Source organism: Salvelinus alpinus, chromosome 14 (genome assembly GCF_045679555.1).
Source record: "Salvelinus alpinus chromosome 14, SLU_Salpinus.1, whole genome shotgun sequence".
Taxonomy (NCBI): Eukaryota; Metazoa; Chordata; class Actinopteri; order Salmoniformes; family Salmonidae; genus Salvelinus; species Salvelinus alpinus.
Genome location: NC_092099.1, coordinates 35,872,366 through 35,900,214, shown reverse-complemented (window position 1 = coordinate 35,900,214; position 27,849 = coordinate 35,872,366). Strand labels below are relative to the sequence as shown.

The following is a 27,849-nucleotide window of genomic DNA, read 5'->3' as shown; positions in this document are numbered from 1 at the left end:
TAGAATGTACTGGGCTCTCTTTATTAAAGCTCTCTCACAGATGCGGTGTGTATGTACAACATGGTGGTAAATTATGTGTGTGGTGTGTGTGTGTGCATGCGTGTGTGTTTGAGTGGCTCTGCCAATATGTTCAGAATTAATATTAATACACTCTTAACTGTGCATTTTACAACATTAAATCGGCAGGATGATCAATCATCATCCTGCCTCAAATAAATATCATCCCAGGGGATCAGTCCTCCAAAGTCTGATTCAAGAATATTTCATGAAAATGTGTTGTGAGAGTCAGGAACAACATTTATACTCTCCATGGTATCAGAAGTCCTTTCATTCAACATATTTCCTCCTTATGTCTATCACTGTCCTCTCCAAAGCCCATCAATCCCATCACAAGTTCAACAGGCTGTTCTTCTCTGGGCACCTCGTCCTCATGCCCCTCACGGGCATATAATACCTCAGCTCCTTCCAGAAGCATGAGGACAAGAAAAGAGAGGGTGAGGAGAGAGGGGGCGAAGCCAGCTCCCGTCTCTTCTCCTCCACCTCCTCTTTTCTCCACCTCCCACACCTCAACCCTTTGGTCCTCCTTGTCCTGCTACTCTTCCACCAGCAGATGGCGCCCTGGCGCTCCCGGAGGTGGCGCACCGACTCAGGGAAGAGGGCCAGCTGTGTAGGGGTGACCTCCTCCAGCTCCACCAGGACCACCTTAAGGGAGCCCTCCAGCAGGGCACGGTGCATGGCCGTCTGCCTCTCGAAGCTCTGCCAGTTCTCCAGGACACCGCTGCTGCTGTCACTGTGGCCACTGCAGAACGTAGAGCCAGAGTAGACCAGGAGGAGACGCCGACTGGCCAGCATGCTCTCCTCCACAGCATCTACTACGGCTAGAGAGAGAGGAGGGAGGAGAAAACGGAGAGGAGGGCAAGGAGGAGGGAGGAGAAAAGGGAGAGGGGGGCAGGGAGGAGGGAGGAGAAGAGGGAGGGTGACAAGGAGGAGGGAGAAGAGGGGGGGGGGCAGGGAGGAGAAGAGCGAGAGGGAGGAGAAGAGGGAGATGGGGGGCAGGAAGAAGGGAGGACAAGAGGGAGCGGGAGCAGAAGAGGGAGATGGGGGCAGGGAGGAGGGAGGAGAAAAGGGAGAGGGGGAAGGGAGGACAGAGGAGAAGAGGGAGAGGGAGGAGAGGAAGGCGATGGGGGGCAGGGAGGAAAAGAGGGAGAGGGAGGAGATGAGGGAGATGGGGGCAGGAAGGAGGAAGGACAAGAAGGAGAGGGAGCAGAAGAGGGAGATGGGGGCAGGGAGGACGGAGGAGAAGAGGGAAAGGGAGGAGAAGAAGGCGATGGGGGGGCAGGAAGGAGGGAGGAGAAGAGGGATAGGGAGGAGAAGAAGGCGATGGGGGGGCAGGAAGGAGGGAGGAGAAGAGGGATAGGGAGGAGGGAGGAGAAGATGGAGAGGGAGCCAGGGAGGAGAAGAGGGAGAGGGGGGTCAGGGAGAAGAAAGGGGGGAGGGGGAAAGAGAGGAGGGAGGAGAAGAGGGAGAGGGGGAAAGGGAGCAGGGAAAATGGTTATTACAACATTGTTTAACCATTAAGATGGTTTCAGAAGGTCTTTAGGACTTCAGAAAGATTCCACATATTTCATCATCATGCTACATGTGTACTAATGCCAATGTTAAGATAATCTTGTGGAACCTAGATCCCCAGGGTCGAACAGAGATGTCTTACCTTCCCCTGGGAGGCTGTCCCGGCCCAGTAGGAAGAGCCTATAGCCATACCTCCCCTCCAGAACCTGGGGCAACGTGTGGAGGGCAAACATCTCTGCCTCCCCACAGGCCCTGCCCCCATCCCCTTCCCCATCCCCAAACAGACGGGGGTACGCCACGTACGCATCATACAGCTTCCCATCAGAGTCTGCCACATGCAGGACAAGGACAGGTAAAACAAAATAGGTGTGTTAGTGCTGGGCTGGAACAAAAGTCTCCACAAACCTGCCTAACAGGGGAGGCTTGGTTATTAATGACACCATAGTTGCTTGTGTTTCATGGTAACATGGCCTATTCAGTGCCTCGTATTAATCTTCCTCTCTCTGCTTCCTCTGTCATGGAAAATGCAGTGCTTGCATACTGCAGCTGTGGCATGTGGGATGTGCTACAGTACCTTGCTACATTTGCTACTGATTTTACTTGTGGTCAGGTGGGGAGTGGGAAACAAGCAATGCAACATTCATGTGTGTGTGGGTTTAAGTGTGGGCCTGGGGGTTTGTGGGGAGACATGCTGTATGTGCATTACTGTCTGTATCTGGTGTAGGAATGTATGTTTATGTTAGTGCGAGTTTACATTTTGTGAATGCACACCATACAATGAGTCTGCAGATAGTGTGTAGGTGTCCGTGCGTGTGTATGTCTGCGTGTGCGTGCTCAGGTATGTTTCTATTCATGTTTCCTTGAGTGTGTTTGGGAAGGATATGTGCGGTAAACTGTCTCTCATTGTGTACCTGTGTTTGTGTAGAGAAGCGGGAACACCCTCCTTAGCGACAGCACAATGTCAATCTTAAAACGATGGTAAATAACAACACTAACAGTAAACACCAATCCCAGACTAGTCAGTAGTACCCCAATAGGGAGCAGGTTGTTTGGATCTGTGCAGAAAAAGAGAGACGATAGCATTTATAACAGTTTTTACCCAAGGTCAAGCTGAATGGCTTTAATTCTTCAACCAGTTTTTTCAAAAGTGGTGAGGTTGCAGTTGTTATACATTATCAAAACAAGGGTAAAGAGACAGGATAATATGTGTGTGATCTCTTTTGAAACATTTTTATGTTATCTTCAGGAAAAGTGTTATCTAACCTGTAGGCTGTAGTGTGAAGGAGGCTGAAGGACTGCCTCTGTCGCTGGAAACCTTACATGTGTAGCTAATGTAAAAGTCCTCCTCTTGCACCATCAAGAAAGTCAAATTAAGCTCCAACCATACACCATTCTCTTCTCTCCACTTCCTGGTTTAGGGGGAGGGGAAGAGAGGGAGAGAAGACAGACAAGTTCCCCCTTGTGAACGCTCAATCAAACCATCATGGCCACAGTTCACAAAATAGCAGTGTATGTTATCTTCAGTTCCATTCAAAGGAAGCACTACTGTGTGTTCAGGTATATGGATTCTATCGTAAAGACCAACGCCGGAGTAGAGAAGCAGGTACGGCAGTAAACATTGAATAAGGAACAGACATGGACCAGCGTCAACACACAGGTAACATAACAACATATGACAGGGGAAAACAGCTGGGGAACTGACAGATATAAGGGAGGTAATAACACAGGTGATTGAATCCAGGTGAGTCCAATAATTCGCTGATGCGCGTGACGAGGTAAGCTGGTGTGCGTAATGATGGTGGCAGGAGTGTACAGTGCTGGGCAGCCTGGCGCGAGAGAGTGGTAGCAGGCGTGACAAGACAGGCATATTCAGTGCCATGAAAAAGTATTTCTGATTTTCTCTATTTTTGCATATTTTTTATACTGAATATTATCAGATCTTCAAACAAAACCTAATATTAAATAAAGATAATCTGAGTGTACAAAAATAATATATATATACTTATTTCATTATTTAATTAAAGTTATGCAAGTGTGAAAAAGTAATTGCTCCCTTACACTCAATAACTCATTGTGCCACCTTTAGCTGCAATGACTGCAACCAAATGCTTCCTGTAGTTGTTGATCAGTCTCTCACATCGCTGTGGAGGAATTTTGGCCCACTCTTGCATGCAGAATTGCTTTAACTCAGCGACATTTGTGAGTTTTCAAGCATGAACTGCTCGTTTCAAGTCCTGCCACAACATCTCAACTGGGATTAGATTGGACTTTGACTTGGCCATTACAAAACTTCACATTTGTTGCTTTTTAACCATTTTCATGTAGACTTGACTGTGTGTTTTGGATCATTGTCTGCTGCATGACCAAGCTGCGTCTCAGCTTCAACTCAGACAGATGGACAGAAAGTTGTTGAGGTTCTGAGGCACAGGGGAATTGGGTGGTGCACAACTTTGATCATTTTTGTCACTTTTATTTGTAAACTCAGGTTCCCTTTATCTAATATTAGGTTTTGGTTGAAGATCTGATAACATTCAGGATCAAAAATATACAAAAAAAGAGCAAATCAGAACGGAGGCAAATACTTCTTCACGGAACTGTAGAATTCTTACATTGTGTATTGTGATGCTGTTGTGTTGTCTCAACCTACCTTTGTGATTCCTGAAAGACGCGCTTTGAGACAATTTTGGAAATTGAGTTTTCTCTAGAAATCCAATTCAAATTTGCACAATGGTTATTCCCCACACTCGGGACAAACACCCGACACATCTTACTGAAGGAAGAACCTGGGGGGCAAACTTTGAATTCTTTATTTGCATCATGCATTAAAAGAACTGTACAAACTCACGCACACACAAACACACACACACACACACACACACACACACACACACACACACACACACACACACACACACACACACACACACACACACACACACACACACACACACACACACACACACACACACACAAACACATGCACACACATATACAGTACATGTTTTATAGTGGCTTACTCACCCAAATCTGCTTTGATGATCTCATTGGCAGGTTCAACCACTTTGGGCTCCAGGCAATACTCCTCTGAAATGATGACAATGATTCATAAACATCATAGACAGACACAGAAATTTGCAGTCACCTGACCCTATTGAACACAACCATTTCTAAGCTCTCACAGAGCAAAGTTTCAAAGCAACCTCTATGAAATCATAACCTCTGATTCAGGGGCATGTACTTTCCAATGCCTTCAGAAAGTATTCAATTTACCTTTTCCACATTTTGTTGTGTTACAGCTTGAGTTTAAAATGTATTACATTTAAATCTTTGTATCACTGGCCAACACACAGTATCCCATAATGTGAAAGTGGAATTATGTTTTTCAAAGTGTTTACAAATTAATAACATATTTAAAGCTGAAATGTCTTCAGTCAATAAGTATTCAATTCCTTTCTTATGGCAAGCCTAAATACGTTCAGGAGTAAAACGTTGATTAACAAGTCTCATAATAAGTTGCATGTGTAACGGATGTGAAATGGCTAGCTAGTTAGCGGGTACGCGCTAATAGCGTTTCAATCGGTTGCGTCACTTGCTCTGAGACTTGAAGTAGGGTTTCCCCTTGCTCTGCAAGGGCCGCGGCTTTTGTGGAGCGATGGGTAACGACGCTTCGTGGGTGTCAGTTGTTGATGTGTGCAGAGGGTCCCTGGTTCGCGCCCGTGTCGGGGCGAGGGGACGTACTAAAGTTATACTGTTACATTGATGCTGTTGACCCGGATCACTGGTTGCTGCGGAAAAGGAGGAGGTCGAAAGAGGGGGTGAGTGTAACGGATGTGAAATGGCTAGCTAGTTAGCGGGTACGCGCTAATAGCGTTTCAATCGGTTACGTCACTTGCTCTGAGACTTGAAGTAGGATTTCCCCTTGCTCTGCAAGGGCCGTGGCTTTTGTGGAGCGATGGGTAACGACGCTTCGTGGGTGTCAGTTGTTGATGTGTGCAGAGGGTCCCTGGTTCGCGCCCGTGTCGGGGCGAGGGGACGTACTAAAGTTATACTGTTACATTGATGCTGTTGACCCGGGTCACTGGTTGCTGCGGAAAAGGAGGAGGTCGAAAGAGGGGGTGAGTGTAACGGATGTGAAATGGCTAGCTAGTTAGCGGGTACGCGCTAATAGCGTTTCAATCGGTTACGTCACTTGCTCTGAGACTTGAAGTAGGATTTCCCCTTGCTCTGCAAGGGCCGTGGCTTTTGTGGAGCGATGGGTAACGACGCTTCGTGGGTGTCAGTTGTTGATGTGTGCAGAGGGTCCCTGGTTCGCGCCCGTGTCGGGGCGAGGGGACGTACTAAAGTTATACTGTTACATTGATGCTGTTGACCCGGGTCACTGGTTGCTGCGGAAAAGGAGGAGGTCGAAAGAGGGGGTGAGTGTAACGGATGTGAAATGGCTAGCTAGTTAGCGGGTACGCGCTAATAGCGTTTCAATCGGTTACGTCACTTGCTCTGAGACTTGAAGTAGGGTTTCCCCAAGGGCCGTGGCTTTTGTGGAGCGATGGGTAACGACGCTTCGTGGGTGTCAGTTGTTGATGTGTGCAGAGGGTCCCTGGTTCGCGCCCGTGTCGGGGCGAGGGGACGGTCTAAAGTCATACTGTTACACATGGACTCACTCTGTGTGCAATAATAGTGTTTAACATGATTTTTGAATGACTACCTGATATCTGTACCCCACACATACAGCACAATTACATGTAAGGTCCCTCAGTCGAGCAGTGAATTTCAAACAGGTTCTACCACAAAGACCAGGGAGGTTTTCCAATACCTCGCAAAGAAGGGCAACTATTGTTAGATGGGTCAAAAAAAATAAAGCAGACAGTGAATATCCCTTTGAGCATGGTGAAATAAGTTCAGGAGTAAAATTAATTACACTTTGGATGGTTACAGTTTGAATGGTGTTTCAATATACCCATTCACTGCAAAGATACAGGTGTCCTTCTTAACTCAGTTGTCAGAGGAAGGAAACTGCTTAGGGATTTCACAATCAGGCCAATGGTGACTATAAAACAGTTATGGACTTTAATGGATGCGATAGGAGAAAAATGAGAATGGATTAATAACATTGTAGTTACTCCACAATACTAACCTAATTGACAGAGTGAAAAGATGGAAGCCTATACAGAATATAAATATTCTACAACATGCATCCTGTTTGCAACAAGGCACTAAAGTAAATCTGCAAAGAAAGTGGCAGAGCAATTCAATTTTTGTCCTGAATACAAAGTGTTATGTTTGTGGAAAATCCAATGCAACACACTACAGACTACCACTTTCCCTATTTTCAAGCATAGTGGTGGCTGCATCATGTTATGGGTATGCTTGTAATCGTTAAGGACCGGATAGTTTTTCATTATACAAAAGAAACGGAATTCAGCTAAACACAGGCAAAATCGTGGAGGAAAACCGGGTTCCGTCTGCTTTCCAACAGGCACTGGAAGATGAATTCACAAGTCAATAACCTTAAACACAAGGTCAAATCTAGGTCAAATCTACACTGAAGTTGTTTACAAAGAAGACAGTGAATGTTCCTGAGGGGCCGATTTACAGTTTAGACTTAAATCTGCTTGAAAATCTATGGCAACACCTGACATGGTTGTCTAGCAATGATCAGTAACCAGTTTGACTTTCACTGTATCTCTGTAATGGCTGTGGTAAGGATTGGGGGTATATGGTAATAATCTGATCCTAGATCTGTGGTTAAGGACCACTTTTATGAGCTGTGCCAGCAATACTCACCGTCGACCATACCGTAGATGGTCTCTGAGATCCTGCCGCTGAGCCCTTCCAAGTTAAAGGTCATGGTGCAGGTGTAGAACGCATGATCCTCAAGGGTGACCAGTTTTACTTGGAGTAACGCCATAGCATTGTGACTGACATAGCTAAACCTGTTCCACAAGGGATCATCTTCCACAATGGGTTCACAGCCCTGACAGGGTTAAAATAGAAATGCACACTGAAAGGTAGTGGTAATGGAATATGGCTAGTCGTACAAAATGAATACACAATTACAGATAAGTTCTGATAATGTCTTACCTTAGAAGACCAACTCTCAGAACAATTCAATGCAGTACAATGTGTGAGAGAAATGAACAATGAAAGTGTATATACTGTGTCTGAAGTAACATTGTCTCAAATGTAGTCACTAGTAGTAATAACCCTACATTCCTATAGTTTTAAACACAAATTAAGCATACAGAGAAATGGACTGAATTACTGAAAAGAAAGATTTCAAACAGGCTTTCCAGCATTGTCAGGCATGGTGTCACGCCCTGACCATAGTTTGCTTTGTATGTTTCTATGTTTTGTTTGGTCAGGGTGTGATCTGAGTGGGCATTCTATGTTGTATGTCTAGTTTGTCTATTTCTATGTGTTTGGCCTGATATGGTTCTCAATCAGAGGCAGGTGTTAGTCATTGTCTCTGATTGGGAACCATATTTAGGTAGCCTGTTTTGTATTGTGGGTTGTGGGTGATTGTTCCTGTTTCTGTGTCTTTTTGTATGTCACCATACGGGACTGTTGCGTTTTCGTTCGTTTGTCCGTTTATTGTTTTGTTCTTTGTTTTCAAGTTTTCTAATTAAAATGGATAATCATCATGCTGCATTTTGGTCCTCCGATCCTTCTTACTACTCCTCCTCAGATGAGGAGGACGACGAACGTGACACATGGGACCAGAAATCCGTCATGGCATTTCTGACACACCAGACTCTTTTTCCATTGAGGCCCCGACATTGGCCCATTTCCTTTCCTTGAGGCCCCCAAAATGCCCGTTTTTGTCTCTGTGGCCCTCATTCTTAGCCAGATAATTCTAATTCTGTACAAAAAAAAAACAAGTTAGACTATCCCATTGGACCAGCCCATTCGGTATTTTCCCGAAATGCCATTTGGCCAGTCCGCCCCTGCTGTCAGGCGTTCCCTCTCAACACTCTCCTATTAAACTGCACTGTCTGTTTACCCCATTGGACTCACCTTGTACCACTGGATGGAGTAATTGTCCACTTCCCTGATATGGTCACTCAATGGGCAGTTCAGGAAAGAGTTGGCTGTTTTGGTCAGGACCTGTTCGGCCATTTCTGGTCGACCGCATTCTTTTGGGTTGGTGTGGTTCACAATCAGTAAGGCAACCTTCTTGTAGCACTCGGAGGGTAGTCTGTTATCAAAGGTAACAGGAAAGATTTACACACACACACACACACACACACACACACACACACACACACACACACACACACACACACACACACACACACACACACACACACACACACACACACACACACACACACACACACACACACACACACACACACACAGCAGACAAAAGTATAGCCCCTACCTCACAACACACACATAGTCTCCAGCATCCTCCATCGTGATGTTAAAAATCCAGAGTGTCTTCCCCCGCACCAGAGTCTTTCCTGTCTCCCTGGTCAGCTCTGTCCCAGTCCTTGGGTCATACCATGAGATGTTATAGGGGATGCTGCGGTTGTCAAACATGTTGAGGTCCACCAGGGTGGACGTCAACATGGCAGCATCACCGGAAACTGAAAAGTCCCGCTCAGTCTCTCGTCCTTTGTCCACACAGAGCTCTGCACACAAAGAATATATAGAGTAAAGACAAACATGCAGTACAGGGACTGTTTGAGGACCACCATCTTATTTAATGAGGCCACCTCTTAAAGAACAGAATATATTGGGGAAATGATGCACACCAAAAAAGTATGCAATTATTACGCGTGTCATGTAGTATGCATAGACAGAGTTTTTACATAGATGGCCCTTTCAAAATATATCTCTTCAGAACAAATTCTCCAGTGTTCATTTTTTATTAACACTGATGGTGTTAAATCAATACTGAAAGTGTTGAGTCTGTGGACCCATAGACACCAGAGCTGGGTTAAATGAACACACTGATTAGTGTAAAGCCTTATTCAAATATTTCCCACAGTGCAATGAGTTACCACCCATTACTTTATTTTTTTGTGACAGAGACATAATTGTTGCATTCATCCATTTTTTGTCTTGTAGACTTCAAAAAGTAAGATCCTAAATTAATATGTTTTCATAAAAAATGTATATTTAACAGAATGCCATATGTATTTCATAAGGCCTTATTTTGCAGGCATAGTTTTAACCAAATACAGGGGCCTGAAACTCATACACATCACTTTGAACTAAAACCATGCCCATCATATTTCCCAGCATGCTCTATTGCAGGAAGATTTTTTATTTTGAATTGTTTGTTTCAATATCTGTTTGTGCAGGTACATTGGTACATTGATTGATTAAGTGTTTGTTAGCAACATTAGCAACAAACGTAAACCTTTTATTCTGAGAGTGTAATACAAGGGCCTGAAATCCATGTTTTACAAGCCACATCAGGCCTGCAAATCACATTATGCTGGCTTACAAAGTGATGTGTAATTCCTATTGAAATCCAATCAGTGGGTGGAGATCCAACAGTTGGAAAATGAATTCACCTGCAACCTGCATTCAGAATGACTGCCAGGGTTAGGAACATTAAGAACTAAGTGATTGGATTAGTTTAGAAAAATGTATGTAGTTTATCTTTGTGTAGTATATTGAAACAAACAATTCTAAAATATCAACCTGCAAAACAGCCAACGCCGGCCGTAGTTTTGGTTCAAAGTGATGTGTATGAGTTTCAGGCCCCTCTATTAGGGTAAAACTAGGCCCTCAAAATAAGGCCTTATGAAAGACATATGGTATTGTGTTAAATATATTTTATTTTAACATTCACTAAGGATCTCACTTAATACTGGGTGAAGTCCATATGACTGAAAATGAATGAATGCAACAACCATGTCTCTGTTAATAACAAATATTGTCATGGGTGGTAACTCTGCAATTTACTCAGGCAAGACAATCTGGGAAATATTTGAATAAGGCTTTATACTAAGCAGAAAGTTAATTTAACACTGTTCCGGTTTTTATATGGGGTCCATAGACAACACTTTCAGTGTTGATTTAAAGGTCATGAATATATAAAATTAAGTTTTTCATGAAATTGGATGATATTTGAAGGAAACCAGATCAAATGATGATGATCAAGGTATGAAAAATGACTGTAGACTCTACATTGATAAAGTTTGATCATAAAGTTACTGGTCCCCTCCCCCACGTTAACGTGACATCACGTTAACTCTTATTTTAATACACCAATGGAACTGTACCATGATATTCTCTTACCTAATTTAAATAACTATCATCTTTTAACCAACATCGGAGAAGACATGTTTGCAGAGGGGCATGGTTTATATAGCTAGATAGCTACCCTACTGGTGCCAAAATGTGACTGAATGGTGTCAGCAAATATAATTACAAGTTTACCCTATTAATCTATGGCAAATATTCTTATATTTTTCCCCTTTCATGTTTGTCTGGTGTTAGCTAGTTACTGGCTAGCCAGGTCTTCAGCCAGCATGGAACAAAAGGGAGGAAGGGTAGTTTAAAACTGCACGCAGATATTTGCAGCGTTGCTTTATAAATTTATATAATTCCATCAACCCCCACCAGAGGTCAGACTTAAGACATGACAAAGTGAAGGACCATGTTTCTGGATATAGAGCTGTTAACTTGATCCAGTTTAATTCAATCAGTACTTCTAGCTGTCCTCGTAACATGGTTGATTGATTGATTGATGGCTGATGAATTCTGTGGGTAAAGTTCATCCTACTTACCTCCTACTGCCTTGGAGCTGCCAATGAGACAGAGGAGTGAGAAGAGCAAGAACTGCAACATCTGACTCCAATCCATAGCTGAAACAAAGAGACACACAGAATCACTTGTGAGTTTTAGTCACGCATTGCCATAATAGACTCAAATGAACTATTAGAACCAAGGATCACATCACACTGTCCAAAATCTTCAGCAAGCAAAATGATCTCACATACAAAAGTATCATGCCTCTTTCTAACCATCCACTGAATCCCTTACTTGTCAACTGAATGTCTGTCTCCCTCACAAACACACTCCACAGCTACACAAATTATCCAGTGTTAAATCAACACCGAGAGTGTTAAATGAACACTGAAAGAGTGTACCCCTATAGACACTGGAACATTTTAAATAAACACACTGCTTGGTGTAAAGCCTTATTTTTTTATTTACTTTTACTTTTTCCTAGAGTGCATTGCCTTTCAAGTGAATTGTAGAGATACAGTACTATCCGAGACTGTATTTGTTAGTGACAGAGACATGGTTGTTGCATCCATCAGCTGTCCGAGCAGCTAACCGATCGCTGCAGCTGTACATAGCCCATCTGTAAATAGCCCATCCAATCTACCTACCTCATCCCCATATTGTTTTTATTTATTTTTCTGCTCTTTTGCACACCAGTATTTCTACTTGCACATCATCATCTACACATCTATCACTCCAGTGTTAATTTGCTAAATTGTAATTACTTGCTACTGTGGCCTATTTATTGCCTTACCTCCTCACGCCATTTGCACACACTGTATATAGACTGTTATTGTGTTATTGACTATACGTTTGTTTATTCCATGTGCAACTCTGTGTTGCTGTTTGTGTCGCACTGCTTTGCTTTATCTTGGCCAGGTCACAGTTGTAAATGAGAACTTGTTCTCAACTAGCCTACCTGGTTAAATAAAGGTTAAATAAAATAAAAAAATATTTTTTCAGTCCAAGGGACTACACCAAGTGAGATCCTTAGCAAATATGTTATCATAAATTGTTTATTATTTAACACAATACTATACATATTTCATATGACATAACGTTAAGGGCCTACTCTGAACATAATTAAATGTTGAATTAACACTCATTGTTGTATAATAACCCGTGTTGGTGTTAATAACCAGAGTTGAACCAAAACCACGCCCATCATAATCATATTTCACAGCGTGCTCTATTTCAGGTTGATTTAAAAATTGCAAGTACAATGATTAATTAATGTTATGCATCTCAAATATAAATGTCATACATTTTCCAAACTAAGCCGACGTGTTAATTGGATTTATTGCGCCAATTACTGAAATGGTTGTTCCAGTTTAGAAGCTTTAGGTCAGGTATTCCCAAACTGGGGTATGTACAATGCCATCGGGGGTATGCCAAATATAAATGTGATTCACATTTTCAAACAGTCCGTTTATATTTTCCAACGGGCCTATACATTTGGGTGAGGTTTCTTTCTCACCTTAGTAGCCTCGTTTCACTGCCAAAAATAAAATTAAACCATCTAGTGTTCAGCGAAATAACAACACAATGTCAAATACAGGTATCCTAGTCAAATAATTAACATCCAATCACATTAACCGTTACTCTCTCGCGGGAATTCCAATATGTAGCCAAACGTAGCTGCTGCTCATTCCGTTTGCTCGAAAATTGATAAATGGTTAAAAAAAAGTAAGGTCCGCGTCCATAGAGACACATACCAGCAGTTCTACACCTGCACCTGTCGACAACACAAGTTGTTCTGCTTCCACGAGCACATCCAATGCTAGCATCAGTAATTCTACATTTGTTGTTAGCCCAGCTAGCATGGACACTGACAGTTGTGAATCTGATGCAGCCGAAGAGTTACTCCCCCCTTACCCGGGAAAGCACCAAACAACAGACAGGGACTTTGGACCATCGAAGCGGCGCAAATATGATGGGAACTACATTGATTTGGGGTTCACTTATATTGGAAGTAGTGCCTTTCCTCATCCACAGTGTGTTATATGTGCAAAAGTATTATCTCACAACTCGATGAAACCTTCACTCTTGCGCAGACATTTAGAAACAGAACATGCCAAACTTAAAAATAAGCCACGGGAGGTTTTGAGCGAGAATTAAGATGACTTTCGAATAGTAAGACATGTATAAAAGCAACAGATACCATTAATAAGAATTTGTTCTTAATTAACTGACTTTCCTAGTTAAATAAAGGTAAAATAAAATTAAAAAATAAGGAGCTAGAAGCATTTTATATGGTGGTGTCACGATTGTCGTCGGGAGAAGGAGAAGAGGACCAAAGTGTAGCGTGATAAGTATTCATAATACTTTTAATAAATATGAACACTCGAACAAAAACGACAAAACGAACAGTTCTGAAAGGTGCAACAAAAACACTAAACAGAAAATAACCACCCACAACTACCCGTGGGAAAACAGGCTACCTAATTATGGTTCTCAATCAGAGACGACGATAGACAGCTGCCTCTGATTGGGAACCATACCAGGCCAAAACAGAAATACAAAACCTAGACATACAAACATAGAATGCCCACCCACATCACACCCTGACCAAACAAAAAATAGAAACATACAAAGCAATCTACGGTCAGGACGTGACAGGTGGCTAGGACAGGCAAGCCCCATACTATTGTGGAGGACTTAATTCTTCCTGCTGCCGCGGATATGGTTGGGACAATGCTGGGGGAAAAGGCCCAAAAAACTATACAGACAATGCCTGCATCAAACAACACTGTTTCACGACACATCAGTGACATGGCAGGAGATGTTTTGAAACAATTACTGCTTCGCATACCAGACAGTGAATTCTATGTTGTACAGCTGGATGAGTCAACAGATGTGGCGGGCCTGGCACAGCTCCTGGTATTTGTCCGTTATGTTTATGGGGGGTCAATTAAGGAAGACATCCTCTTCTGCAAACCACTGGAAACCAGGACAACAGGAGAGGATATTTTTTAAGTACTGGACAGCTTTGTGACATCAAATGGACTTTGGTGGTCAAGAAGTGTTGGTATCTGTACTGATGGCGCAAAAGCCATGACAGGGAGACATCAAATCAAATCAAATGTATTTGTCACATACACATGGTTAGCAGATGTTAATGCAAGTGTAGCGAAATGCTTGTGCTTCTAGTTTCGACCATGCAGTAATATCTAACAGTAATATAACCTAACAATTCCACAACAACTACCTTATACACACAAGTGTAAAGGAATGAATACGAATATGTACATAAAAATATATAAATGAGTGATGGCCCAACGGCATAGGCAAGATGCAGTAGATGGTATAGAGTACAGTATATACATATGAGATGAGTAAATTAGGGTATGAAAACATATGAAGTGGCATTGTTTAAAGTGGCTAGTGATACATTACATCAAGATGGCAAGATGCAGTAGATGGTATAGCGTACAGTATATACATATGAGATGAGTAATGTAGGGTATGAGAACATATAAAGTGTCATTGTTTAAAGTGGCTAGAGATACATTTAATTACATCAAGATGGCAAGATGCAGTAGATGGTATAGAGTACAGTATATACATATGAGATGAGTAATGTAGGGTATGTAAACATTATATAAAGTGGCTAGTGATAAATTGATTACATCAATTTTTCTATTATTAAAGTGGCTGGAGTTGAGTCAGTATGTTGGCACCAGCCACTCAATGTTAGTGATGGCTGTTTAACAGTCTGATGGCCTTGAGATAGAAGCTGTTTTTCAGTCTCTCGGTCCCCGCTTTGATGCACCTGTACTGATCTTGCCTTCTGGATGATAGCGGGGTGAACAGGCAGTGGCTCGGGTGGTTGTTGTCCTTGATGATCTTTTTGGTCTTCCTGTGACATCGGGTGGTGTAGGTGTCCTGGAGGGCAGGTAGTTTGCACCCGGTGATGCGTTGTGCAGACCTCACTACCCTCTGGAGAGCCTTCCGGTTATGGGCGGAGCAGCTGCCGTACCAGGCGGTGATACAGCCCGACAGGATGCTCTCGATTGTGCATCTGTAAAAGTTTGTGAGTGGTAACGGGAGTACAAGCAGTTTCCCCCGATGCCACTTGGGTACACTGCAGCATCCACCGAGAGGCTCTAACTGCCAAGGGAATACCTGACAGCTTGAAAGACGTTTTGGACACTACAGTGAAAATGGTTGACTTTGTTATAGCAAGGCCCCTGAACTCTCGTGTATTTTCTGCATTATGCAAAGATATGGGCGGCGACCATGTAACGCTTTTACAACATACAGAATTGTGCTGCTTATCAAGGGGCAAAGTATTGACACGTTTTCTTGAATTGAGAGATGAGAATAAAGTGTTCTTTACTGACCATAATTTTCCCTTGTTTGACTGCTTGCATGATCACGAGTTTCTCCCATGACTGGCCTATCTGGGTGATATTTTTTCTCGCCTGAATGATCTGAATCTAGGATTACAGGGACTCTCCACAACTATATTCAATGTGCAGGACAAAATTGAGGCTATGATTAGGAAGTTGGAGCTCTTTTCTGTCTGCATTAACAAGGACAACACACAGGTCTTTTCATCATTGTATGATTTTTGTGTGCAAATCAACTCAAGCTTACGGACAATGTCAAATGTCAAATGCGAAGCACCTGAGTGAGTTGGGTGTGAAATTACACAGGTACTTTCCCGAAACGGACAACACAGACAACTGGATTCATTATCCCTTTCATGCCCTGCCTCCAGTCCACTTACCGATATCTGAACAAGAGAGCCTCATCGAAATTGCAACAAGCGGTTCTGTGAAAATTGAATTTAATCAGAAGCCACTGCCAGATTTCTGGATTGGACTGCACTCAGAGTATCCTGCCTTGGCAAATAGCGCTGTTAAGACACTGATGCCCTTTGCAACCACGTACTTATGTGAGAGTGGATTCTCTGCCCTCTCTAGCATAAAAACTAAATACAGGCACAGACTGTGTGTGGAAAATGATTTAAGACTGAGACTCTCCAATACAACACAACATTGCAGAGTTATGGGGATTCTTTCAAGCACACTCTTCTCATTAACCTGTTATTCACAATGTTCAATGAACAAATAAGGTTTTTAATGTTAAGTAAAGAGCAAAATCATTGATTATTATTATATTATTATTTGTGCCCTGGTCCTATAAGAGCTCGTTGTCACTTCCCACGAGCCGGGTTGTGACAAAAACTCTCACTCATTCTTATGTTTAATAAATGTATCATATAGTGTGCGTATGGCAGGCTTACAATGATGGCAAAAAACAACATTTGAGAGTGCACTGACCCTGGTGCTAGAGGGGGTACGCAGGTTGAATGTTTTAAGGGGTACGGGACTATAAAAAGGTTGGGAACCACTGCTTTAGGTAGTCTCATATTTCAGTTTTCCCAACCCTGGCAGTCATTCTGAATGCAGGTTGCTGGTGATCTAAAATTCAGAAGGTTGGATATCCCCATTCTTGCTGGATATTTATCAGATTTAGACATCACTTTGCAAGCCAACATGTTGGGTTTTTCAAATGATCCAAACAGGGTTTATCAAATTAGTTTTTATTCACTTTCTTTCTGGGTTGGCCAAGCAGCTCGGTCTTTTTAAACATAATCCATAGATTATTTTCAGGAGGTGGGGCTTATTAGGGATGTGGCTTTTAGATAGTTATTTTTGGCCATCCGTGAGAGTAAATGTCATTCCTGTCGAACATGTTAATTTTGTACACTGTAACATAACATTTTACTTGAAAGTTATTCCACATCACATAATCTAATACAAAAATGTTAACATTATTATTACTATCCCATTGGGGATATCCGATTATGATTTGCATAGGCTTTTAAGGAACTCATATACTTCTGTAGGCTTAATTAAAGCTAAAAATAAATAAATAAAATTCAACAGAACAGATGAACTGGAATTACATTTACTCTCACGGGTGGCCAGGACTTCCTGAACCTACACCCCTACTACGTCAAGCCTCCAGTCTTCTGATTTGACCCACTCGGTCATATCTCAGTAACCCAGAGTCCCCAAATCCAACCTTGCTCTTTTTAAAAAACTACCAAACTAAGTGACCCAATGCCTGGGTTATCCAAACAATTCAGTATGTTTTAGAGTGTTAGCCCTCATGAGGCCTTATGAAATACATATTGTATTGTATTAAAGGTCCTAAACAGTCATTCTGAAAAGTACTTTTTCTGTCATGTCTAACTACCAGGAAGTTTGTAAAGAGGCTGAGTATGCCGGGAGCTTATATTCATGAGCTCATCTTGACTGACAGCTCTTTGAAACTCCCATGTAAAGAAACTTGGATGCAGTCAGCCATGTTGCAACAAAATCATCTCAAGCAAATTTGCTGATACACAAAGCAACTCAAACATTGAAATTGCATCAATGATATCAATTCTTTTTTATACATCCCCTGTTTGGCATGTCTCTTGTGATGCAGTTCACAACAGCACTGATCAATGTGTTGACATGACAACTGCTTCAGAGTTTTGAATGACACCCCCACCCTTTGTTCCATGCTAGCTGAAGACCTAGCTAGCCAGTAACTAGCTAACACCAGACAGAGATGAAAGGGGAAACATATAAGAATCTTTGCCATTGATGAACAGGGTAAACTTTTATTTATATTTGATGACACCCTAAAGTCAAATTTTGGCACCAGTAGAGTGGGTATCTAGCTATATACCACATCCCTATGTAAACATGCCTTCTCCAATGTTGGTTACAAGGCAGTACTTTTCGAAATGTTGCCATTGGTTCATTAAAATTAGACTGAAGGCGATGTCACCTTGTTCCCTTAATAACGAATCCAAGTGTTTGACATGGGGGAGTTGACCAGTAACTTTATGATCAAACATTATCAATCTAGAATCAATTGTAATTTTTCATACTTCGGTCATCATACTTTGATCTGGTTTCCTTTAAATATCATCCAGTTTCATGAAAAACATGATTTTGACTGTCCAATACCTTTAAATAGCTCAATTTTAATGATAACATATTCACTTAGGATCTCACTTGGTGAAGTCCATAGGGGAATTTGCCTGGTAGAGACAATCTGGGGCAGGCCTTCACGGAAAACAAAAAATATTTGACTACAGGAGTCACCACGGTAGTCAACCACTACAGCCCGTGACGGTAGTCAACCACCACAGCCCGTGACACGCAGGCAGGCGAGCTAATACCTCATACCTGGAGCAAGGCCAGACACATCCCACCACAGAAAGACTCTGCTATTAATTGAATGAAAATTATCACCAGGGGGAACAACCCTAACCTGGGAGAACTACCTTGCTGCACTCAAACCCTTAACAAGAACACATGATTCTGCTAGTTGCTCACCAGGACTGATTAGTTGAATCAAAAATCTAATCAAAGTTTATTGCTCACATAGACAGTTTAGTAGTTGTTATAGTGGGTGCAGCGAATTGCTTGCATTATTAGATCCTTACAGTGCAGTAAAATGTCAAACATCAGGTGTGATTTAGCAAAAGCCTGCATACCCAGTTGCTGTCCAGCAGCAGGGTTGGCTATCCCTGGAGTGATGATACTGTGCGGCGTTAGAGTCATATGGAATAAAATAATGGTTAAACCTGGAATTTTTAGTTGCTACGTATAAATTAAAAATATATACCCAGTGATTGTTATAGAATATAACTTATGAATCCCTCATAAGCTTAGTTCAATTGTTGTAACCCATCAGAACCCAAAATACAAGCTTGCTTTACTCCAATGATCCACTACACTACTTTCATACGCAACAGAAGGAATTAAAACGTGAAATGCAAAACAAGATAATGCGACTCACAAATGAACGTAACAGAGAAGAACATCAAGGCAGTACAAAATACAATTTAAAAAACTCTAAATGTCACCTACCTGACTGAACCCTAGTCAACACTTTACTCAGAAGTCAACCACACACACCACTAAACACCCTCGAAAATTCCACTCCTGGGGTTGACACAGTTGACCTTTTTTTAGCAGGTTACTCATGCAGGGTCACAGCTCTGCACTCTCTCTCTTTAATACGTGCATGGCCAACGCTTTTTACTCCATGATCATACAGAGTACTAACCGGCAGCAACAACTAACACATTCTTAGCATACATTAATGATATAGTCATAAATTAATGATATACTGTATACCCATTGACTCTTAAAGGATAACTTATAAATCCCTCATGAGCTTAGTTCAACTGTCGTACACCATCAGAACCAAAATACAAGCTCGTTTTACTCCAATGTTTCTAAACAATGTAAATGTAAACAAACACTGTATTGCCTCAAAACATGGTTAAAACTATAATTTTAATATGATGGATGGTCAGTCTTTGCATGCATAGCTCTGTCTATAAATTTGATAGTGTTTACATTTCTCCAGGTTGTCACGACTTCTGCCGAAGTCGTTGCCTCTCCTTGTCCGGGCGGTGTTCGGCGGTCGACGTCACCGGCCTTCTAGCCATCATCGATCCATTTTTCATTTTCCATTGGTTTTGTCTTGTCTTCCCACACACCTGTTGTCAATCCCATTCATTACCTGTTGTGTATTTAACCCTCTGTTTCCCCTCATGTGTTTGTCAGAGATTGTTTTATGTCAAGTGTTGATTCTTGGTGTATAGGTGCGCGACGGGTCCTCGTACCCATGTTTATTTTATGTATGTATATTTTTGTGTTTGGAGCATGTTATGTGGACATTTATTAAAAGTTTCCATTTACACTTCGTTTAACTCTCCTGCGCCTGACTTCCCTGCCACCTATACACACGACGTTGACACAGGTCCATCCCTCAGCTTTTTACCAAAACACGGGTTGGGTTACCACTTTGTTATTGTTTCAGTTAAGGATTCTAGCTTTAAAGTTATATCTCTAATTATCACTGGTTAACCTCTGCAGGATAATTTACTGCCATTATTTTTTGCATTTGACACTTCAGTCACAAGAACAGAGAGATTGTCCTCAGCTATCTTCCCCGCAGGGACCCGCACGGTAGCAGTTGAAAAAGTGAGGAAAGGTGAGTGCCCTCCAACCCGATCACCAAGCTGGGGATCCTGGGACTGATAACCTCCCTCTGCAACTGGATCCTGGACTTCGTAATGAGACAGCCCCAGACCCCAGGTGGTGAGGGTAGGCAACAGCACTTCCGCCATGCTGACCATCAACACAGGGGCCCCTCAGGGGTATGTGTTTAATCCCCTCCTGTATTCCTTGTTCCCCCACGACTGTATAGCCACGCACAACTCCAACACCATCATCAAGTTTGATGGCGGTGAGACAACCTACCGGGATTAAGTCAGAGACTTGGCATTGTGGTGCCAGGACAACAATCTCTCCCTCAACGTCAGTAAGACCAAGGAGCTGATCGTGGACTACAGCATAAAGAGGGGAGAGCACGGCCACATCCACATGGATGGGGCTGTAGTGGAGCGGATTGAGAGCTTCAACTTCCTTGGTGTCCACATCACTAAAGACTTAACACACACAAACACCCGCACAGTCGTGAAGAGGGAACGACAGCGCCTCTTCCCCCTCAAGAGGCTGAAAAGATTTGTCATGGGCCCTCGGATCCTCAAAAAGTTCTATAGCTGCACCATCGAGAGCATCTTGACTGGCTGCATCACAGCTCTGTATGGCAAATACACCGCCCTCGAATGCAAATCGCAACAGAGGTCCTGCCATCCAGGACTTCTACAGTATATCAGGCAGTGTCAGAGGAAGGTCCGAAATATTGCCAAAGATTCCAGTCACCAAAGCCATAAATTGTTCACTCTGCTACCGTCCAGCAAACAGTGGTCGAATCAACAGACTCCGAGACAGCTTCTACCCCCAAGACTTAAGACTTTGAAATAGCCATAAGATTGCTAAATAGTTAAATAAATGGTTACCCGTTTGGATATCCACACTGACCCTATCTTGCACTGACTCTATGCACACTTAGGCCGTGTCTACATATGACACTTACAAGTGACTTATGCAATCAGAATACGAAGATCGCATTGAAAAGATGGGTCTAGATGCACAACAGTTACATTGTGATTTGATTGTGTTCAGATCTTTACCTCAGGAGGTAGTCAGGGACGCATTGTGTGTGGATTTCTCCTCAGTCTGGACAAATTCATGCTACCGAAAGTGCATACAGTGGGCAACATCATCAGCACGTCGCCCACAAGTCTCCATAAAACTTGTGTTTTGGGACTGAGAGGTAGCTTTTCATTATAACGTTGGAGGAAATACATTCCAAGAGTATGTTTGCTGGCCTCATCAATGCTAGCCAGCTAGCTAATATTTAGAAGAAAAATAAATCTGTTTCGCTACAATTATGCTAACCTGTTTGCAATCCCTTTAGCATTGCTTGCTAGCTAGCTACAGAGGTTAGCAAAGCTAGTCACCTACATTAGTTACAGTTGAAGTCGGAAGTTTACATACACTCAGGTTGGAATCTTGTTTTTCAATCACTCCACAAATGTCTTGTTAACAAACTATAGTTTTGGCAAGTCGGTTAGGACATCTACTTTGTGCATGGCACAAGTAATTTTCCCAACAATTGTTTACAGACAGATTATTTCACTTATAATTCACTGTATCACAATTCCAGTGGGTCAGAAGTTTACATACACTAAGTTGTCTGTGCCTTTAAACAGCTTGGAAAATTCCAGAAAATAATGTCATGGCTTTAGAAGCTTCTGATAGGCTAATTGAGATCATTTGAGTCAATTGGAGGTGTACCTGTGGATGTATTTCAAGGCTACCTTCAAACGCAGTGCCTCTTTGCTTGACATCATGGGAAAATCAAAAGAAATCAGCCAAGACCTCAGAAAGAAAATTGTAGACCACCACAAGTCTGGGTCATCCTTGGGAGCAATTTCCAAACGCCTGAAGGTACCACGTTCATCTGTACAAACAATAGTACGCAAGTATAAACACCATGGGACCACGCAGCCGTCATACCGCTCAGGAAGGAGACGCGTTCTGTCTCCTAGAGATGAACGTACTTTGGTGCGAAAAGTGCAAATCAATCCCAGAACAACAGCAAAGGACCTTGTGAAGATGCTAGCGGAAACAGGTACAAAAGTATCTATATCCACAGTAAAACGAGTCCTATATCAACATAACCTGAAAGGCCGCTGAGCAAGGAAGAAGCCACTGCTCCAAAACTGCCATAAAAAAGACTAGTTTGCAACTGCACATGGGGACAAAGATCGTACTTTTTTGGAGAAATGTCCACTGGTCTGATGAAGCCAAAATAGAACTGCTTGGCCATAATGACCATCGTTATGTTTGGAGGAAAAAGGGGGAGGCTTGAAAGCCGAAGAACACCATCCCAACCGTGACGCATCATGTTGTGGGGGTGCTTTGCAGCAGGAGGGACTGGTGCACTTCACAAAATAGATGGCATCATGAGGGAGGACAATTATGTGGATATATTGAAGCAACATCTCAAGACATCAGTCAGGAAGTTAAAGCTTGGTCGCAAATGGGTCTTCCAATGGACAATGACCCCAAGCATACTTCCAAAGTTGTGGCAAAATGGCTTAAGGACAACAAAGTCAAGGTATTGGAGTGGCCATCACAAAACCCTGACCTCAATCCTATCCTAGAAAATGTGTGGGCAGAACTGAAAAAGCGTGTGCGAGCAAGGATCCCTACAAACCTGACTCAGTTACACCAGCTCTGTCAGGAGGAATGGGCCAAATATCACCCAACTTATTGTGGGAAGCTTGTGGAAGGCTACCCGAAACGTTTGACCGAAGTTAAACAATTTAAAGGCAATGCTACCAAATACTAATTGAGTGTATGTAAACTTCTGACTCATTGGGAATGTGATGAAAGAAATAAAAGCTGAAATAAATCATTCTCTCTATTATTATTCTGACATGTCACATTCTTACCTTCTTATGGCTGCATCCCGCTACCGGGATCGATATGGCAGCAGCCAGTGAAAGTGCAGGGTGCCAAATTCAAAACAACAGAAATCTGATCATTAAAATTCCTCACACATACATGTGTCTTATATCATTTTAAAGGTAATCTTGTTGTTAATCCCACCAAAGTGTACGATTTCAAATATGCTTTTCAGCGAAAGCACTACAAACGATTATGTTAGGTCACCACCAAACCACAATAAGCACAGCCATTTTTCCAGCGAAAGATAGCTTTCACAAAAAGCAGAAATAGAGATAGATTTAATCACTAACCTTTGATTATCTTCATCAGATGACACTCATAGGACTTCATGTTACACAATACATGCATGTTTTGTTTGATAAAGTTCATATTTATAACAAAAAATCTGAGTTTACATTGGCGCGTTACATTCACTAGTTCCAAAAACATCAAGTGATTTTGCATAGCCACATCATTTCAACAGAAATACTCATCATAAATGTAGATGATAATACAAGTTATACACATGGAATTATAGATATACCTCTCCTTAATGCAACCGCTGTGTCAGATTTCAAGAAAACTTTACGGAAAAAGCAAATCATGCAATAATCTGAGACGGACCTCAGAACAATAGCCAAATTAGCCGCCATGTTTGGGTCAACAGAAACCAGAAAATACATGATAAATGTCTCCTTACCTTTGATGAACTTCATCAGAATGCAGTCCTAGGAAACCCAGGTCCACAATAAATGCTTGATTTGTTCGATAATGCCCGTTATTTATGTCCAATTAGCTACTTTGGTTAGCGCGTTAGTGGTAAACAATTCCAATGTCACAAAGCGCATCCTCTATAACGTGACGAAATGTCAAAAAGTTCCGTAACAGTCAGTAGAAACATGTCAAACGATGTACTGAATCAATCTTTAGAATGTTGTTAACATACATCTTGAATAACGTTCCAACAGGAGAATTAGATTGACTTCAGAAGAGCGGTGGAACGGAGGTCCTCCTCATGTGAAGGCGCATGTGAAAGCATGGTCAGCTCGTGGCAGTCTCCTTCGGCCCCCCTTCACATTAGAGTCATCAGACGAAGTTCTATTGACTGTTGACATCTAGTGGAAGCCGTAGGAAGTGAAAACTCATCAATATCTCGCTGTAATGTCAATGAGAGCTTGGTTGAAAATCTGCCACCTCAGAAACAATTCAAACAGGAAGTGGAACTTCTCAGGTTTTTGCCCGCCATATGAGTTCTGTTATACTCACAGACATAATTCAAACAGTTTTAGACACTTCAAAGTGTTTTCTATCCAATATGAATAATAATATGCATATATTAGCAACTGGGACTGAGGAGCAGGCAGTTTACTATGGGCACCTCTGTGCACCTTTCATCCAAGCTACTCAATACTGCCCCTGCAGCCATAAGAAGTTAAAATAAAGTGGTGATCCTAACTGACCTAAGACAGGGCATTTTTACTAGGATTAAATGTCAGGAATTGTGAAAAACTGAGGTTAAATGTATTTGGCTAAGGTTTATGTAAACTTCCAACTTCAACTGTATGTATATATATATATATACATAAAACAATGAACCATGGGCTAAATTCGGCCAGTGTTGGGGAACCAGGATATATACACACACATTCACATACATTACATACGGACACATACGTAACACACACACACGCATACCGACAACACAGACACACGTTTACCGACACAACACACACGTTTACACTCATTATATGCTGCTACTACTCTGTTCATTATTTTACTCTTATTATTCTCTATCCTGATGTCTAGTCACTTTACCCTGCCTTCCTGTAAATATCTAGTTCAATTACTCCGGCACATTGATCTGGTACCAGTACTCCCTGTATATAGCTTCATCGTAGGGACCACAACCCTTACTATAGTCAGTCTATTGTGGTAGCAAGGTGGGCCTCATGACATAGCTGCTGGACCATTCTGGATAACATTTTGCTCTATTATCAGAACTAACTTGAAACATGCTGTTATTCCTTCCTAATGGCTACATACATAATAAGCCCAAGTGTACCAATAGTTTGGAGTAACAATTGCAGTACCTATATGAATACATTTACCTTCTTAGAGATGATAAACCCAAGGTGCTCCTCTTCACTTCGTTTCACAATGAGGGGTTTCAGGTTCGCTGAAGTGTGATTTTAAGTTAAACTCTTTAGGTTGACAAGACAATGCTGGAGGTTGTTTTCTTGATGTGTAAAACCTCACCTGGATTTTCCCCCATTTGATTTGAGAATCCCCAGTCCTAACCAAACAGAGGCACAGGAGTGAGTCAGAAGATGTAGGATACCCCCGCCTTTTAGGGGCCCTGCCCTACTTCTGTCCTAGAGCTAGGAAGTGGCTTCTACCTCAGAGATTCACAGAAACATCATGTGAATGCACTTCTTGGAACCTATCGTGCAGTCACACAACCACAGGTGCACATGGACTCTCGCTCAAACACAAACACACAGCGGTTAATACTCAGGTGGGGGGAACTATGTAACCACCAACTTTCTCTTATTGTCATCTCTCATTTGTTTGATTTTAGTCTTGCTGATCTCAAGGGAATAGGTCAACTTAAATGTATGAAACCAGCAATAGATCAAATACCACTCAAATTAAATGTGTATATGGGGCCTCCCTAGTGGCGCAGCGGTGTAAGGCACTGCATCGCTGTGCTAGAGGCTTCACTACAGATCTGGGTTTGATCCCAGGCTGTTTTACAGCCGGCCTGACCGGGAGACCCATTAGGCGGCGCCCAATTGGCCCAGCATCGTCCGGGTTAGGGCAGGGTTTGGCCTGCTGGGATGTCCTTGTCCCATCGCGCTCTAGCGACTTCTTGTAGCAGCCGGGCGCATGCACGCTGACTTCGGTCGTGAGCTGTACAGTGTTTCCTCCGACACATTGGTGCGACTGGCTTCCGGGTTAAGCAAGCAGGCTGTCAAGAAGCAGTGCGGCTTGGCGGGGGTTGTGTTTCTGAGGACACATGGTTCTCGACCTTCGCTTCTCCCGAGTCAGTACGGGAGCTGCAGCGATGAGAAAAGAGCATACCAATTGGATATCCCAATAATTGGGGAGAAAGGGGGTAAAAAGTATGAGGGGAAAAAAAGGTTTGTATATGCATTTGCATTTACTGGCACTTTTGGCATTTCTTATTTTACAGAAATAATTTTCAAATTCAATACAAATGACCTCCCCATTGGTACAACTCAGCATTATATCATTCTGTCAGGTAGGCCTACATTGCAGTCAACATTTAATTGGAAAGTTTTTTGGGGAAACCCTTTAGAAATGTTCATGCAAACAGTGCATGGTGAATGGATTGCACATCGCAAATAACCTACTAACCAAGACTAAGGACAAAACTTGTTCAATACCTGATTTGCATACCCATTGTTGCCTTAGTTAGCATTTACTGGTAGATATCATAGTGGAAACGTATTTCCTACCTACCGGATACCGATGTCATTCTTCTGTGAGCTGCTCCATGCGACAACTAGTTAAGAGCTGAGCGCTCTTGCTGCCTGCAGATGATATTCCACTGAAACTAGTTTATCAACTATATTTCACATGCTTTGTGATTGTGTAGGCTACTTTGTGCATGATCCACTACACTACTTTCATACTCAACAGAAGGAATTAAAACGTGAAATGCAAAACAAGATAATGCGACTCACAAATGAACGTAACAGAGAAGAACATCAAGGCAGTACAAAATACAATTTAAAAAACTCTAAATGTCACCTACCTGACTGAACCCTAGTCAACACTTTACTCAGAAGTCAACCACACACACCACTAAACACCCTCGAAAATTCCACTCCTGGGGTTGACACAGTTGACTTTTTTTTAGCAGGTTACTCATGCAGGGTCACAGCTCTGCACTCTCTCTCTTTAATACGTGCATGGCCAACGCTTTTTACTCCATGATCATACAGAGTACTAACCGGCAGCAACAACTAACACATTCTTAGCATACATTAATGATATAGTCATAAATTAATGATATACTGTATACCCATTGACTCTTAAAGGATAACTTATAAATCCCTCATGAGCTTAGTTCAACTGTCGTACACCATCAGAACCAAAATACAACCTCGTTTTACTCCAATGTTTCTAAACAATGTAAATGTAAACAAACACTGTATTTCCTCAAAACATGGTTAAAACTCAAATGTTGATATCATAGATGGTCAGTGCTTGCATCGATAGCTGTGTCCATGAATTTGAGCGCTTACATTTCTCCAGGCCCATCCCTCAGGCGGGGGGACCGCTTCAACTAAGAATTCTAGCTTTAACGTTACTTCTCTAGTTATCACTGGTTAAAGGTGCTACACATAGGATTTTTTTTGTATTGTAATTTCAGAAAATGTCCATAATATATCTGATGTAATAGTAGAATGGTAGTGTTTCACAGTATTACTGTACTTACCCACCAGCGTTGTGATTGGCTGTGATATTCGCTTATTGTTTTCTCCCACCGGAGCGGCATCTGTTGTCAAAATAGGAAAGCTGATCTGACTTTGTGTCTATGTTATCTAGTGGAAATCGCTCTGTCAATTCTTGGTTGCTAAAATTCGACACTGTTTGCTTAATTTCAGTTTATGTGAGAAAA

The 27,849-nt window shown here is 42.2% G+C and overlaps 1 protein-coding gene across 3 annotated transcripts; it reads right to left on the bottom strand.

Annotated features, from left to right (window-relative positions):
* On the bottom strand, positions 1-26,159 carry LOC139538867 (interleukin-1 receptor type 1-like). Of its 3 annotated transcripts, XM_071341372.1 has the most exons (12): positions 25,310-26,159; positions 23,902-24,316; positions 11,313-11,390; positions 8,948-9,200; positions 8,581-8,761; positions 7,351-7,540; positions 4,591-4,653; positions 4,217-4,352; positions 2,833-2,978; positions 2,481-2,624; positions 1,712-1,897; positions 1-878 (listed from the first exon to the last, which is right to left on the bottom strand). In XM_071341372.1, exons 2-12 carry the CDS (start codon positions 23,915-23,917, stop codon positions 388-390), a joined length of 1,884 nt encoding a protein of 627 aa, XP_071197473.1. In that variant the 5' UTR covers positions 23,918-24,316; positions 25,310-26,159; the 3' UTR covers positions 1-387. The 3 variants fall into 3 exon arrangements, with proteins under 3 accessions (XP_071197473.1, XP_071197474.1, XP_071197475.1); XM_071341373.1 differs by lacking the exon at positions 23,902-24,316 and having other exon boundaries at positions 25,310-26,157; XM_071341374.1 differs by lacking the exons at positions 23,902-24,316; positions 25,310-26,159 and adding an exon at positions 14,126-14,748.
* Between the last annotated feature and the right edge of the window lie 1,690 nt (positions 26,160-27,849).

Bases quoted from the DNA above. Each gene is read 5' to 3' on its own strand.
- LOC139538867 (XM_071341372.1), bottom strand. The intron at 9,201-11,312 runs GTAAGTAGGATG...CTTTGTGTGCAG, and splicing joins CAGCTCCAAGGCAGTAGGAG to AGCTCTGTGTGGACAAAGGA. The intron at 2,625-2,832 runs GTTAGATAACAC...TTTTCTGCACAG, and splicing joins CTTCACACTACAGCCTACAG to ATCCAAACAACCTGCTCCCT.